Below are 17,003 nucleotides of genomic sequence, written 5' to 3'. Positions count from 1 at the left end.
CAGCAATTTTCTGACAGTGGATTTAAAGCTGACAGAGCTCAAAGGGAACCCGAGGTATTTGTGGAGCCCCGTGGTTGGGGTCATTTGTGTCATTTACCTTCCCCTGGATCCCTCCCTTCACACTCCTGGGATGTTTTAGGTCACTTCCAACACAAACCATTGAATTTTATGGTGAAGAATGAGGCAAATCCACGCAGGGTCCTTGGATGGAGCTGAACATGGAGCTGAGCTCTGCTGCATCTGGACTCAATGATCCTAAAGGCCTTTTTCAACCCAAATGACTCCATGATGCTCCTTCTCCTTTTTCCTCCCAGCACCACTCTGAGCATCCTCCCTGAGCCTCCTGAAGGGCAAACAGGAGCCCTTCCCTGGCTTCTCATTATTGCCAGCCTTATTTTGTACAGCTCCATCCAGCCCCCCACATGATCTCCTCTCTAAATTTAACAGGCCTAATCTCTTCCATCTGTCCTTTCACAGGCACCTTCATCTGCCACTGAGCATTTGTTTCACTTCTCTGCAACTTTTCTCTCCCTGTGTCTCCTTGGTGGCCAGGCAAGGAGAAAATCCCTGCTGTGTTTTGGTAGAGCTGAGCTGAGGCCTGTGGTTAAGCAAAGATAGGAAAGGGCAGTTTCAAAAATGTGGTTTATCAGGAATAGGGTGAATTGTGATACAGGAGTGAGGAGGAGCAGCCCTGGATGCTCTGGGAGCACATAGGAAGAGGACCTGGGAGGAAGGGTGAAACACCAGATGGGTGCTGTGTCTCAAAAAAGGCCAGGCTGTCAGGGAAGCTCCTGGTTCCAGCAAAGGCCTTGCCCACAAAATGAAATCTCTTAGGGGAGGAAACAGCAGAGGAGAGATGGAATGCAGCTGTGCCAGATGTGCAGTTTGTGATGGAGGCTGTGGTGAGCCCCTCCCTGCTGCATGCAGAGATCTGAGGGCTGGAGCCTCCACAGATGGTTCCTGACATCCCAGAGCAGCAGCAGGGACTGGGCTGGAGGCCTTGATGTTCTTTGGGGTTGGTCTGGATGGTGGAGGAGACTGGGCAGATCAGTCTGAGCTGGGATCCTCAACAGGCCCCTCCAGCCTCACTGGCTGCCAGCTTGAGGGATGATCTGTGGTATTTTCAGGGTCCCCTGGACAAAGGGAGGAAATGATGAATCTGACTCCATGTTCTTAGAAGGCTAATTTGTTATTTTATGTTCTATATTATATTAAAGAATGCTATACTAAAACTATACTAAAGAATGGAGGAAGGATACAGACAGAAGGCTTAACAAGATACTAATGAAAAACTCGTGACTCTCTCCAGAGTCCTGACACAGCTTGGCCCTGATTGGCCAAAGAGTGAAAACAACTCCCAGCAGAATGCAATGGAACAATCACCTGTGGGTAAACAATCTCCAAACACATTGCACATGAGCACAACACAGGAGAAGCAAATGAGATAAGAATTGTTTTCCTTTTCTCTGAGGCTCCCCAGCTTCCCAGGAGGAAAACCCTGGGTGAAGGGATTTTTCCAGAGAATGTGAACTCCTTCCAGAGTCCTGACAGCCTGACCATGATTGGTCATTAAGTTAAAACCATTCACATGTTGGATAAACAATTTCCAACCGCATTCCAAAGCAGCAATACACAGGAGAAGCAAATGAGATAAGAATTGTTTTCCTTTTTCTCTGAGGCTTCTAAACTTCCCAGGAGAGAAATCCTGGGCAAAGAGGATTTTTCAGAAAATATGACAGTGACAATGATCTCCATCCAGCAGCATTGTCCCTGGTCCCCCCAATTGCTGCATCCCACTTTGCAGCTGGCTTAGACTGGGCAGCACGTCCCTACTGGGACAGGTTATTCCCAACAGAAGAGCTCCAAGGACACACCAGGCTCAGTCCATCCTAACTCCACAGGTGGGAGACCAGATCCTGGAGGTGAATGGCCGGAGCTTCCTGAGCATCCCCCATGACGAGGCCGTGAAGCTGCTCAAGTCCTCGCGGCACCTGATGATGACGGTGAAAGACATCGGGCGCCTGCCCCACGCCCGCACCACCGTGGATGAGACCCGCTGGATCAGCAGCTCCCAGCTCGGGGAGACCCTGCTCAGCTCTGCAGGGTAAGGGCCTGGGGGGCTGGTTTGGTTTGAACAGCCAGGTGTCTGCTAAGGAGGGCAGGAACATCCCCTGAAATGGAAAATGCAAACCCCCTCCCTCTGAATTATTATAATTTTGAAATTAAGGGGCTCTCAGGCAGAGATATGGGAATAGGAATAACAGTTCTTTACTAGGAAAATTAAAAATACAAATGCAATAGTACAAAACCACTACTGCCAGAGTCAGACTGTGCCCTGTCCCCTGTGTGTCAGGGAGGTGTCCCAGCCCCATCCCATGGGGGCTCAGCCCTCCTGCAGTGCCAGCTGTGGCTCTGCTGCAGCAGGGATCCTGCACAAGGGGGGAGTTTTCCTCTGCAGCTCCAGGGCTGCTGCAGATGGGCCTGGGCTCCCTCTGGCCATGCAGGGCAGCAGAAAGCTGCTCCTCTGGCAATGCAGGGGGCAGAGGCTGCTGTGCTGTGCCAGGCTCAGATTGGATCCAGGCAGGAATGCTTGGCTCCTGCCCTGGGCGCAGCATCTCCCCATGGGATGCTGGCATTGGATCAGCCCTGCAGGGACACTCAGTGGCCATGGACAGCAGAGATCTCCTGCAGGGAGGGTTGGCTGTGGGAGAGATAAAGAAACAACTGCCCCGTGGACAGCAGAGAGCTGCCCCAGCTCTGACAGATGGGGATAGAACACACAGCCCCATTTCCAACCCAAGATGGGCTGTTTGGAGGAGGTCTGTCAGCTCAGAGCCCCTGGGAGGATGGGGACCCCCAGCCTGTCCATGGAACTCCCCATTCTAGGGTCTGGCTCCTGCATCAAGGAAGCATCTCTGGCCTGTAGGGTGGAGCAGGTGTGGACAATGTTGTGCTGTCTGATGTCACCATTGAGTCAGGAACAGGAATGTAGGCGACACAACTCTATGCATTTTCAGAAGGCATAAAAGCTCCTTTATTACAAAACTTCACATTTTTATAGGCAACATCATTCACCCAGAACCTGACTGGTTCTATTAACACCTGTCACCCCATTTGTTAATTAGCAGCAGCACCATCTTTCCATAAACATCACGTAGAACATGTTCCACATGTTCACAAACACCATCTGCAGAGACTTAACATAAGAATTGTTTCAGTTCTTTTTCTCTGAGCTTCTCACAGCTTTTCCCAGAACAATGCCTGGGAAAGTTATCTGTTTCACTCTCTGACCAACTTGTGACAGGCACTCAGGGCTAACTGATCTTCTCCCTCCTCACAGGGCAGTGGGTGACCATGCCATGGACGTGGCAGCCAGGGTAAGACATTCCTGATCCTTGTGAAATTATCACTGATAATTTTCCATGGGAGGGAGGGACCCATGCTCCTGGTTACAGCAGGGATGCTGGTTTGGGATTTTAATGGGCTTTTCTCCTCCCCATGCTGTGTGTTCTGCAGTGTGACAGTGGTGTCCCTTCTCCTGTGCCACTTTAAGCACACCTGGTGCCCTCCAGCCTTCATGGGCAAGGGGCAATGATCACCCATGGACAAGGACCATGGGGACCCCTCCACCCTGCAGAGGTGACCATGACTGGCCTCATGGTGGCTGTCTGTGTGTCCTGGGAGCTGCAGGGGTCTGTCCCAGCCAAGGCAGAGCTGAGCCAGCCCTCCCCAGCTCACCCCGTGCTGTGCCTGCAGCTCTGTGCCAGCATCTCCTCCTTGCAAAGCACGTCGCTTTTAAATGGAAATTAAGCAGGAAGGTTTCACAGGTGGCTCTCACTGATAACAGCTTTACACTCTTTGCTGGCAAAACATGTTCCCCAGCCTCAACTCCTCTCTGTCTCTGGGATAGTCAGGGTCTGGTCTGGTTCCATATCCCTGTGCCAGCTCTGTCTGGGAGGAAACACTAAGGACCTCCCTTCAGAAATCCCTCTCAAAGGGAAAAACTCTTTTATCTGCAGCCAGGCTTGTCTCTCGCTGGGAGTTCTTTGGTTGCCAGTGGCTCTTTCTTCACTAGGGTCTGCCTCAAGCTGGCAGTGGGGGCAAATGTGCCTTTTCCACAGGATGGGGAGCTGGCCTGTCTCCTGTGGCCCCAGTTCCCCCAGTTCTGGCAGGGAGGAACAGGAGCACAGCCTGGGATTAAATCACTGCCTGCTGGGGGACAGGATCTGCACTTGCTGAAAAGGGATGGGAAACTCAACTGGTGCTGCATGGACTGAGGGAATCAGAGAAGCACAGAATATCCTGAGCTGGGAGGGACTGAAGGGATCCCCCAGCCCAGCCCCTGTCCCTGCCCAGCCCCCCCAGCAGCCCCACCCTGGGCACCCCTGGCAGCGCTGCCCAAAGGCTCCTGGAGCTCTGGCAGCCTCGGGGCCGTGCCCATTCCCTGGGCAGCCTGGGCAGTGCCAGCACCCTCTGGGGGCAGAGCCTTGCCCTGAGCTCCTGCCCTGGTTCAGCTCCAGCCATTCCCTGTCCCAGAGAGCAAAGCTCAGCTCCTCTGATCTTGGCTCTGGACTTACCCGAACAAGAGGTGACACTGAAAGGCGAATGGGGGGTACCTGGGGGTACCTTCCTGCTGTCATTCCCAAAATTCTCCTTGCAGTCTGACTCCCAGCTCCTGTGCAGGCAGTGCTGGCAGGGAGGGCTGGTGGCAGAGCCCAAAGCAGGCACCCTCCTTGGCCCAGCTGGCTCAGCAGAGCTCTGCCCTCCTTCCCCCTGCCCCAAGGCTGTCCCCTGTGCCCTGCAGCCCGTGTTCTACCGGGGGCTGGCCGGCTCGCAGGTGACCCTGAGCACCATGGTGAACCAGAGCCGCGTGATGCTGGAGGAGCAGGCCCGGCACCTCCTCAACGAACAGGAGAGAGCCACCATGGGCTACTACCTGGATGAGTACAAGGAGGGCAACATCTCCGTGGATGCTCTGGTCATGGCCCTCTTTGAGCTGCTCAACACACACGCCAAGGTGAGCCTGCATCCCCACAGGGCAGGGACAGCTGCTGGGGGCTGCTGGGCTGAGCAGAGTCACTGTCACTGTCACAATGCTGTGGGCATTGTCATCGTGTGGGCCCTTTGCCTCCAGGGTGATCTGCTCAGGGAGAGGGGGAGGGAATGGGAGAGAAATCCACATTATTGTGTGTGATAGTGTTCACAGGGGTCTGAGGATGAGGGAAGAGATGAGGATTTGACTCTATGTTTCAGAAGGCTTGATTTATTATTTTATTATATATATTACATTAAAAGTATACTATAAAGAATAGAAGAAAGGTTTTCATCAGAAGGCTAGCTAGGAACAGAAAAAGAAAAAATGATAACAAAGGTTTGTGGCTCGGCCAGAGAGTCTGAGCCAGCTGACTGTGATTGGCCATTAATTAGAAACAACCAACATAGGCCAATCACAGAGGCACCTGTTGCATTCCACAGCAGCAGATAATCAATGTTTACATTTTGTTCCTGAGGCTTCTCAGCTTCTCAGGTGGAAAAATCCTAAGGAAAGGATTTTTCATAAAATGTGTCTGTGACAATCGTGGAACGAGCACAGAATTCCACCCTGGTCTGGGTTGGAAGGGACTGTAAAAATCACCTTGTTCCACACCTGCCATGAGCAGGAACACCTTCCACTACTTCAGGGTGCTCCAAGCCCTGGCCTTGGGCGCTGCCAGGGATCCAGGGGCAGCCACAGCTGCTCTGAGCACCCTGTGGGGATGCAGGCTGGTGTTCAGTGGCAGAGGAGCTTCTGGTATCATTTATGACCAAACCTCCTCCATCACCTGCCATTGCCACTGCTGACCATGGTGGGAGGGAGGCCCCCAGCTCCCCAGGAATGTGACTGTGCCCCAACCTGGCTGTGGCTTTGTGTGCCTGGCCAGTTCTCGCTGCTCTCCGAGGTGAGGGGGGTGATCTCCCCACAAGACCTGGACCGCTTCGACAACCTGGTGCTCAAGAGGGAGATCGAGTCCATGAAGGCCCGGCAGCCCGCGGGGCCCAGCCCCGACTCCTACTCCATGATGTCCTACAGCGACACCGTCTCGTCCTCCAGCAGCCACTTCACTGCCACCACCGTCAGCTCGGCCAGGGTAGGTCCCTCCTGCTTGATCCCTTCCTTGCAGCCCCTCCCCCTGGCAGTGCTACAGCAAGCTGCTCTCCCCGGGCTGTGTGGTACCTGAAACAAGAATGTGTCTGGTGGCTGTACTGTCCGCTTAGGAGATAATGTTTGGGTTTTTCATGGAAAGGCATAGAGTATGATTTGGATTATCCTACATTTCATGGAGTGTCTGATGGGGCAGAGAGTGCTGCAAGGCCATTTCACCCCTCCGGGGGCCCTGTCCAGCTTCCCCCATGGGTTCCCAAGGCTGTTGCTTTTCTGTGCACTCTGGGTGGTTTGTGGGTGATGCCATGAGGTGCTGGGTGTCTCTGTGCCCCTGACACTGAGGTGCTGCTGTGCCCTGCTCAAGGGCTGCATGTCCCTTTGATGCCTTGTGCAGCTGGCCTAGAACAGAGGCTGGGCAGAGCTAAAGAATAAAGCAGGGATTTATTCAAAGGCCTCCATGGATACACCTTGGGCAGCACCAGAGCCCAGCCAGGGCTGCACCCAAGATGAACCAAAATGGTCCCAAAATGCACAACCAGGCACGGGGTCTGTCCCTGGGATCAGTTCTGCTCCATTTGCACCTTGCAGTTCATTGTCCCATTCCAGCTTTAGCCCAGGCAGTCCCACCCTGCTTGTGTTTCTCTCTCCAGCCCACGGGGTTTGTGCTCTTGGGGCTGAGATTTGGATCATTTGTCCTTGGTGCCCAGCTGGAGCAGGAATTGTTTTGTCTCCCTGCTCTGTGCACAGAGCTCCCCATCCCCTGATGTGAAGCCCAGACCCACACACTAAAGCAGCACAGAATGTGAAAAAATAGAAAAGCTCAAACCTGAGGCATCACCTTCATCCCAGTGTGGGACAGAGCCTGCCTTGCTCGCAGAAATCCACTGGAGCTGTGTCCCCACAGAAATCCCATCCCAGCTGTTCAGCAGCTCCTAAATCACCCCTAAGGATGCTGGCTGCCTGTTCCCCATCCCAGTGGGAGCCTCAGTGGCCAGGCAGCTGCATCCCATTGCCACCCACTCTCAGCACTCAGCAGCAGCAGCACTCCCACGTTTCTGCCAGGCCCCTGTCGCACGCACTGTCTAATTAAGTTACTGTAATCACCTCAGACTGTGCAGGCACACAGCCCCCAAATTAATTTCCTCGCCATAAAATGCCTTTCATCATAAATGCATTAGTAACCTTGGAAATTAAACCCTTCATGGAAAGAAGGGGGAACAATGGGCTCTGTGCTCAGCGAGGAAAGCAGCCCACGATGCTGAGATGGGGCTGGGGAGGGTCCACCCAGCACAGCCCATGGGGGAGAGGGGAGGGGGCTTTCCTGGGGTCTGCCTGCCTGTGAGAGACCTCAGAGAGTGTCAGAGCATCAGAGCTGTGCTTTTGTCCTGTTAAATCCACAAGTGCCCACAGGAAAGCCACCTGCTCAGGTCAGGAGGGATTTCAGTGAGATCCTTTCTGGATCTGCATAAACAAAGTGAGTTTTGCTCTGCTCTCCAAGGAGCTGCTGGGAAAATTTTTCTGAGGGCTGGCACAGGTCTGCCAGGGTTGTGTGCTGAGTGTAACACCCTGTTCTAATGCTGTGCCCATGCCTGGGGCTGTGCCATGTGCTCCAGGTGTGCCTGGTGCCCCACAATATGTGCCAGACGTGCCTGCCTGGGCCAGTGTGTGTGACCAGTGACCCAGCCCCACCTGGCACACGAGCCCTGAGCTCAGGGAGGGACACCAGTGGGGCACCACTGCTCTAAGAGCTTCCTTCCAGAGCACATGTCCCCTGTGTCCTCTCTGGCCATGTGGCAGCTGTCCCCAGGGGTGGGAGAGCACACCCTGCTCCAGGAATGGAGATGATCCATCCAGGGGATGGGAATGCTGCCACTGAGCATGGTCTGTGCCCACTCTTGCTGGAACAGCTGCCAAGCAAAGAGCACCAGCTTGTGGTGGATGGGTGCTTGGACAGCAGGAGAGATGTGGGCAGGGCTCCCAAATGATCCCTCAGCTCCTGCTGCCGTTCCCTCCCCAGCACCCCTGGGAGCAGGAGCTCCCTCCAGCCCTCCCAACCCTCCCTGGCTGCAGCTGGGGCTGGGTTCTGGGTGAGCGTTCTGGGGTTGAATTCTGGGGTTGGATGCTGGGTGTGGGTTCCAGACTGGGTTCTTGGGCTGGGTTCTGGGGCTGGGTTATGGGATGGGTTCTGGGCTGGGTTATGGGTGTGGTTTTGGGGACAGCGCCGTGCCAGGGTTTGCTCAGCTCTCTCCTTTGTTCTACACCCTCCCTGATGGCACATTTTCCCTTTTGTGCTTGTTTCCCTCTGCTCTCCCCTGGCACAGGAGCGGCTCCTGTGGCTCATAGACCTGATGGAGGTAGGGCTGCAGTGCCTGGGGCAGGGGGTGCGGGCAGGGGAGGGGTGGATGGGCTGCCAGGGGTGTGGCAGCTCCTGCAGGGCCACCTGTTTCACCCAGCCCTGCTGCTCCTCCTGCCTGTGCACAGAGCAGCTCCTTCCCCCAGTCCCTGGTCCTGCAGTGCACACAAGGCTCAGCTTGAGCCAGACCCAGCTGGACCTGAGAGCCACAGACACCTCAGGGATGGGGTTTTGGAGGCAGCAGCAGAGCTGGAGCCTGGCAGAGCCCTCCCTGCCCTCCCTGCTGCTGTGCTGGGTGGGCAGCCTGGCTAAACACCAGCAGAAAATCATGGAATGGTTTGGGTTGAAGGGACCTTTGAACCCATCTAATCCAGCTGCCCTGCAGGGAGCAGGGACATCTTCAGCTGGACCAAGGTGCTCAGAGCCAATGTTTGATGGTGCTCAGCCACTGTCTGAGGGTCACCAGCACCTCCTGGGAATCCTGGGCCTCCAGATGAGTCCTGCAGGGCAGAGATGAGCTGCAGCCTGCAGGAATCAGGTGCAGCATGTCTGACCAGAACAGTGGGAATTCCTGATTGTTCTGGCATTCCCTTTGTGCCTACCTCCTGCCCAACCCTCAGTGTTGGGATGAAGGAATTGATATCCCTGGGGGTTTTGGTTTTCCTCTCCACCACCTCCTAGCAAAGCTGATGCCAGCCAGAGGTGCCTTCTCCTCCCAGGGCTGGTTCCAGATGTGCTGCCTTGCTCCAGCTGGTTCCAGAGGTGAATCAGCTCCCTGTAATAGCCCACATGGAGCATTCCCACGTGCTGGAAGTTCTCCTCTCAGAGGATGAGGATAGGGACAGAGCGAAACCACTGTGTGGAGGTCATTTTGCATGCTTAGAGCCCCTAAAATCTGCAGGAGGGGCTTGTGGCTCCTCCATCCCTCCATCCCCTCCATCCTCCATCTCTCCAATGTTGCTGCATTCCAGAGTGGGAGATGGAAGGGAAGCTGGATTTATTCCCAGGCATAGTTGTTGGACAGTTGTTCAAAGCTGCCACCCTGCAGGGCTCAGGCTGAGGAGCTCAGCAAAGCTCTCCTTAGCAGTAAGTGGAAATTAGGGGACAGATTTGGAGCTGAGAGGTTAATTAAAGGTTGGGCTGTGTTCCCCGGGGAGGTGGCAATTTCTCCACTCTTTAATCTGCAAATGAAAAGTGTCTGCCTGTGTGAAAGATGCTCTGCAGCTCCATCTCTCCTGCTGGGCACTCTTTTTAGGATAAGGAGAAACATTTCCCAGCTGCTCTGAGGAGGGGCTGGAAGGGTCTCACCTGGCCCCAGTTCCCCTGAGGAACTGGAAAATAGAAGAGGAGGAGGGCACAGCCTTCCCAACACTCATTTGTCAGGGCAGTGGTTTCTGTGAGTCCTTCAAGGGAAATCCAGGAAGGCAGAGCCTCAAAATAGCCAATTCCTGAAAGCAAATGTGCTTAAAAGCCATCATGGTTTATGGCCCAGAGCAATCACTGTTTAATTGCTTTTTCCCCCTGAAGGAGTGAGGAAAAGCAAATCTCCTGCAGGCAGAGGTGCCCTGAGGAGGAGCAGCAGCATCAGTGTCCCTGGCTGGGGAGACAGGGCTGGCAGTGGCACTGACGGGCACAGGGGCAGGGTCTGGGACAGGCTGGTCCTTGCTGTGAGCCCAGAGCTGGGACAAGGCCTGTGGTGGGCACAGGGCTGGGGGAGATGCCCTGGCAGGTTTAGGGGGCATCAGGCAGATTATTCCCATTTTAGTGGTGACACAGCTGGGACAGTTTGGCTGCTGCCAGGCAAATTCCCCAGAGCAGCTGGGGCTGACCCTGAATCCCTGGCAGTGCCCAAGGCTGTGACCGTGCTCAAAGGGGTCTGAGGATGAGGGAAGAGATGAGGATCTGACTCCATGTTTCAGAAGGTTTGATTTATGATATATATTATATTAAAATATAAAATATAAAATATAAAATATATATTATATATTATATATTATATAATACTGTATTATATGTAATATATTATTATAATATGTAATATATAATTATTAATATATATTGATTATTAATATTTATATGTTATATATAATTAAATATAATACTATATCTTATTTTATTATATATATTATAATAAAACTATACTAAAAGAATAGAAGAAAGGATTTCATCAGAAGGCTGGCTAAGAATAGAAAAAGAAAGAATGATAACAAAAGCTTGTGGCTTAGACAGAGATTCCGAGCCAGCTGACTGTGATTGGCCATTAATTAGAAACAACCACATGAGACCAATCACAGAGGCACCTGTTGCATTCCACAGCAGCAGATAATCAATGTTTACATTTTGTTCCTGAGGCCTTTCAGCTTCTCAGGAGGAAAAACCCTAAGGAAAGGATTTTTCATAAAAGATGTCAGTGACACGAGGCCAGGCTGGACAGGGCTGGGAGCAGCCTGGGACAGTGGGAGGTGTCCCTGCCATGGCAGGGGTGGCACTGGATGATCTTTAAAGTCCTTTCCAACCCAAATCCTTCTGTGATTCTCTTTTAAAGTCCCCTGCCCATATGCTGGAGTAATGGAGGATGGAACCAGCCCGTTTCCCAAGCCAGGCCTTTACCTGTCACTCGCTGAACAAGCTGTTTCTTTGTGTTCTCATTCTCCAGGGCTTCTTTAGAAGCCACAGGGATAAAAGCACTTTATTTACATCAATGTTTTTGCTGCTCCTCTAATGGTCTTAATTGCCTCCCGTGTCTATTTTGGGACTCGAGCATCTCCCAGGCACAGCAGCAGCCTCCAGCAGCTGAGGGAGATGCAGAAGCACCCGAGTTTCAGCTAATCAGCTGTTTACCCTGCAATAAATAGCAGGCACTTAAACACAAACTGTGCCCTGCCCCATCCCAACAGCCCTGCCAGGAGCTGATCTCCGCCTCCCTGAGCTGCACATACTGAGGGAGAGGAGGCTGGGGCTGGGTTTGCCACCAGGGGAGCTGGGGATGATCCCCCCCTGGCAGAGGATTCACAGCTCTGCTGTGTCCCCACTCTGCCACCCCTGACTTCACCAGGTTTGGTGCACCCATGGCCTCTCCCTGGGCCCATCCCTACGGACAGATTCCCACAGGAAATCCCTTTTGGATTCCTGGAGCTGTGATCTCCTCAACACTGTGGAGTGGCATTTCCTGGTGACATTTTTTGGCTCATAAAGCAGTGGCAGCAGCTTCTCTTTGCATCTGAGACCCACTGCTGTGACTGTGTTCACAGGGGTCTCAGGTTGAGGGAAGAGACGAGCATCTGACTCCATGTTGCAGAAGGCTTGATTAATTATTTTATTATATATATTACATTAAAACTATACTAAAAGAATAGAAGAAAGATTTCCTCAGAAGGCTAGCTAAGAATAGAATAGCAAAGAATGATAACAAAGGTTTGTGGCTGGACTTTCTGTCCAAGCCAGCTGACTGTGATTGGCCATTAATTAGAAACAACCACATAAGACCAATCACAGATGCACCTGTTGCATTCCACAGCAGCAGATAATCATTGTTTGCATTTTGTTCCTGAGGCCTCTAGGATTCTCAGGAGGAAAAATCCTAGGGAAAGGATTTTTCATAAAACATGTCTGCAATACACTGCACTGGGTTGCTGGGGAGGAGAGTTTTAAATTTCCATTGTCCTTCCTCTGGGGATAAAAAAAAAACAAACCCTCAGGGCTGGTCCCTTCCAAATTCAGCAGGAGCAGCTGATTTTGGCCTAGAGGAGCTCACCCCAAGGTGTCAGGTCCACAGCATGCTCTGAGCACGTCCCTTAGCTTGGGACAGCCTGTGTCCCAAAAAAGGCATCCTAAAGAGGCAAAACCCCCTGGGTAAGGCTGGTCCTGCATGGGGAGGGGTTTGGAGCATCCCTCTGCCCATCCCCTGGCACTGTGCTGTTCTCCTGCTGCTGTGCCATGGCTCTCTGTTCTTGTGTGCCCTCCCAGAACACGTCAGAGCTGGAGGGAGCTGGGGACTGCCACCAGAGCAGCATCAACACCCTGCCAGATGTGTCCCTGGTAAGGCTGCACGCAGCTGGGGGGAGCAGGAGGCAAACTGGGGGTGCTGGGTGGTGCCCCAGTGCAGCAGCTGTGCCAGGGGAGTCACTGAGCACAGCTCCTCAGGTGGGGCAGGACAAGGATTCTGCCTGGCTGGAGAGGAGCAGCCTTGTGCAACCAAAGAAAAGCTTGGGGGGGGATGTTCTGTGCTGGATTAGGCCCTTTTCTGACCCAGACATGGGGCAACTGAGAATAAAATAAAATAGATTATATATATATATATTTTTATATATATATATATATTATATATATTTTTATATATTTATATTTTATATTTATATATTTTTATATTTATATATAAATATATTTATATTTATTTTATATGTAAAATAAAATATATTATAAGATATATTTATATACAACTATTTATATATATACATTTTTATATATGTGTATACATATACATATATAAAATATATATTATTTTATGTTTTAGGTATTATTTTTATATTTTATATTTTTATTTATATATTAATATATTTTATATATTATTTTTATATATTTATATATATTTATATACTTTATTATTATAAATAAAATATAAAAGTTTTAAAACTTTCATTCTATTTTCAGTCTCATGAGAAAGGTGAGACAATACAGATGTTATAATTCACATCATCAAAATCAGAAGCCAACTATTTCTTAATTACAATATATTATAAGCATTTCTTAATTACAATATATTATAAGCCTATCAGGTGTTATGCGACTGTGCTTATTTGTGAATTGAATTCTCATTGTCAGAGGGTCAGGAAGGTGTTTGTGTGACCCTGTCAAAGAGTCAGGAAGGTGTTTGTGTAGCACTGTAGGGTCAGGAAGGTGTTTGTGTGACACTGTCAGCTCAGGAAGGTGTTTGTGTAGCACTTTTAAGGTCAGGAAGGTGTTTGTGTAGCACTGTAGGGTCAGGAAGGTGTTTAACTCTGTCGGGTCACGAAGGTGTTTGTGTGTCACTGTAGGGTCAGGAAGGTGTTTGTGTATCACCATCAGCTCAGGAAGGTGTTTCTATAACAACCATCTCTTCAGCCATGGTCAGTGTGAGGAGATGAACATGCACTGAGCCTGGGCATGGTATCCAACAACCTGTGCTTGCTTTGGCAGGATGATCTCTCCTCCTTCCCAGAGGAACCACCCGATTTCAAGCCTCCTCCTCCTCCCTCAGCCCCGCAGACCCTGGAGCCCTGCTCAGCCCAGCCCCGTGTCCCGGGCAAGGACAAGCCCAAGCGCCCCTCGTCCGAGTCCTCCCAGTCCGGCCTTTTCTTCGTGGCCCCCCGCAACCCCTCTCCCCCTCCCAACCCTCCTGAGAAGGACACGCTCAGCGTCACCTCCACAGCCACCGAGGATTCCAACCCCAGCGCCATCTACGCCACCATCTCCCCCCTGTCCCCTCGCAGCCAGCCCAAGGACAGCCCGCTGTCCCTGCTCAGCCAGCACCCCATCGGGCCCTTCCCCAGGGTGCAGTCCCCCAGCAGGCTCAAGAGCCCGTCCCCAGAGGGGCCTCAGAGCCCCCCGGCCCCGTCCCCTCCTCCGCCGCCCCCTCACCCCGCGCCCCCTCCCCCGGACAAGGGCAGCCCCTCGGCCGTGGGCAACCAGCATTTCATCATGGTGGAGGTGCACCAGCCCAACAGCGAGCCCGACGTCAACGAAGTGAGGCCCCTGCCCCAGGCCAGAGGTGGGTGGCACCTCCCCAGCTGGGGGAAACCATCCCTGGGGTGCTGGGAGGGAGATAAATGGGGCAGAGTTGGAATAATTACTGTGACAGTGTTCCCACAGCAAGGTGAGGCCCTCCCCAGGGCAGGGACAGCTGCTGGGGGCTGCTGGGCTGAGCAGAGTCACTGTCACTGTCACACCGTGGGCATTGTCACCGTGTGGGCCCTGTGCCTCCAAGGTGATCTGCTCAGGGAGAGGGGGAGGGAATGGGAGAGAAATCCACATTATCATGTATGGTAGTGTTCACAGGGGTCTGAGGATGAGGGAAGAGAGGAAGAGATGAGGATCTGACTCCCTATTTCAGAAGGCTTGATTTATTATTTTATTATATATATTACATTAAAACTATACTAAAAGAATAGAAGAAGGGATTTCATCAGAAGGCTAGCTAAAAATAGAAAAGGAAAGAATGATAACAAAGGCTTGTGGCTCAGACTCTCTGTCCAAGCCAGCTGACTGTGATTGGCCATTAATTAGAAACAACCACATGAGAGCAATCACAGATGCACCTGTTGCATTCCACAGCAGCAGATAATCAATGTTTACATTTTGTTCCTGAGGCCTTTCAGTTTCTCAGGAGGAAAAATCCTAAGGAAAAGATTTTTCATAAAACATGTCTGTGACAAATTACCAACACAGCAGGATGGGACATGCCTGAGCTTGTCAGGCCCTTGGTGCTGAACCAAATAGCAGCACTGTGGTGTTTCACCCACAGACCCTTTTGGCTGGCTGGCTGTGTGATGTTTCACCCCACAGACCCTTTTGGCTGGCTGGGTGTGTGGTGTTTCACCCCACAGACCCTTTTGGCTGGCTGGCTGTGTGGTGTTTCACCCCACAGACCCTTTTGGCTGGCTGGGTGCTGCAGTTGGGCCCATGGAGACAAGTCCAGGCCTGCAGGAGCTCTGGTGGTGCTGGGATGGAGCTTCCCCCCATAACAGGGGCTGCTCCTCAGGTTTTCCCCTGGCAGAGAAGCTTTAAGGTGATGGTGAAGGAAAGGAGTTGGTTCTGGTGGAGGGTTTGGATCCAGAGCTTTATTCTGGCCCACAGGCCTCTGAACCCAGCACCAGCTCCAACAGAACTCCCTGAGCCCGTGGTTGCTGCTCCTTTGAACCTCGGGGAGAGGGGCAGGGAAGGGGCAGGGAGCCACCAACCAGGGACAGGAGGGGAGGTCTCAAGGGACAAAGGACACCTGGATGGCCCAATGCCTCCCAGGGGTAGAGGGCATCCTGTGAATCTGCCAATCACTTGATGCCCCTCTGGAATGCCAGGATTGAAAGGAAGGGGGATCCAGTGATCAGAAGGAGAGGGAAGGGGGATCCAGGAATTCTCAGGGATGGAGAGGGAAGGGGGATCTAGAGAATCTCTCTGAGAAGGAGAGGGAAGTGGGATCCAAAGGTGTCGGACATGGAGAGGGAAGGGGGACCCAGGGCAATCCCGGGGGTCCCGGAGCGTTCCCGCCCCCCCACCCCGCGCTGCGGCAGCGACACGAGTGGCAATGTCGCCCTCGCGTGGCACAGCGGCGTCACTGCAGCTTTCCCTTGCCCGCTGGGTGGTGTGGGTGCGTTAATGCAGCGCCGCGGGTGCATCAATGCAGCTCTGCCGCTGCTCCTGACCTTTCCAGCCTCCATCTGCACTTGGTCTTCATCCTCGAAGGGCAGAAAGCTCCTACATGGCAGCACCTCTTCACTTGGCTTGGTCTCTGTCTCCTCCCAGCCCCTGTTGTGGGGCATGGGGTGCATAAACTGGCCTCCAGCAGGGTCCCTGAATTCATCACTCTCTCCCTCCATCCCAGTTTGGGATCTGGGTTGGATTCCACACCAGAGTTTGAGGCCACTTGTCTCTGGATGCTGCCTGTGCACAGCTCTGCTCTTCTAACAGGGGAGTACAGTGAAGTTGGGGTTGGTCTCTTCTCCCAAGAAACAGGGACAGGACAAGAGGGAAGGGCCTCAAGGTGTGCCAGGGGAGCCTCACGCTGGATATTGGGAAAATCCCTTCACTGAAAGGTGGTCAGGCATTGGTGAGAGGCTGCCCAGGGCAGTGGTGGCGATCCTATCCCTGAAAGAACCTAAAAGCCTTGTAGATGTGGCACTTGAGGACATGGCTTTGAAGTGGCCTTAGCAGTGCTGCTCTTGTGGTTGGACTTGATGATCTGAGAGTTCTTTTCTCTCGGGTTGCTGTTGATAATCGCTGCCCTGAGATGTGCAGGGTGTCTCTGCTTCAGCCCGCACAGCTGAAGAACAAGTCTGGACTCTTCACTTTTCAGTCTTGAGATTGTTTATTAATTCTTATCTATAAAATTTTATTTCTGCCCAGCCGAGATCTGCTCAGCAGGGCAGCCACAGGCACTCCGACTGCCCCCGAGGTGGTGTTGTCCTTTTATACTACAAACTACATATAACATATTTACACTTAATTCCCAATACCTATCACCTGTGTTAGACAGTGCACTTCTACTCTAAACCAATCCCAAAGTGCCTACATCACTGCAAAAATGGAGAACAAGAAGAAGAAGAAAGGCTGGACACACCCAGATTCCTCCATCTTGTCCCCACAACCCCCATACCAAAAATCCTAAAATCTACATTTTCACCCTGTGATCAGTTTATTATTACACCATCCAAACCTGTGTGACTTTCATGTCCTCATACAAAGCTGGTAACTTGCTCCAGGGGTCAAAATCAAATCCCCATGGGCAGCATGCCAGGGTCTCCAAGCCCCCTGACA

At 52.2% G+C, this 17,003-nt stretch overlaps 1 protein-coding gene across 2 annotated transcripts in view; it reads left to right on the top strand.

The window, feature by feature from the left end:
• The window catches only part of WHRN (whirlin), a 54,650-nt gene that overhangs the window by 34,174 nt on the left and 3,473 nt on the right, over positions 1–17,003 (top strand). Inside the window, exons 4-10 of one of the 2 annotated variants that reach the window (XM_059486336.1) lie at positions 1,902–2,104; positions 3,341–3,377; positions 4,805–5,017; positions 5,922–6,128; positions 8,464–8,496; positions 12,462–12,533; positions 13,671–14,241. In XM_059486336.1, the coding sequence (XP_059342319.1) occupies positions 1,902–2,104; positions 3,341–3,377; positions 4,805–5,017; positions 5,922–6,128; positions 8,464–8,496; positions 12,462–12,533; positions 13,671–14,241 (1,336 nt within the window). Of the gene's footprint in view, positions 1–1,901; positions 2,105–3,340; positions 3,378–4,783; positions 5,018–5,921; positions 6,129–8,463; positions 8,497–12,461; positions 12,534–13,670; positions 14,242–17,003 lie in introns of both variants that reach the window. The other variant, XM_059486335.1, reaches the window with a different exon arrangement.

Source organism: Ammospiza nelsoni, chromosome 20, assembly GCF_027579445.1.
Source record: "Ammospiza nelsoni isolate bAmmNel1 chromosome 20, bAmmNel1.pri, whole genome shotgun sequence".
NCBI lineage: Eukaryota > Metazoa > Chordata > Aves > Passeriformes > Passerellidae > Ammospiza > Ammospiza nelsoni.
This window is presented reverse-complemented; position numbering and strand designations above follow the sequence as displayed.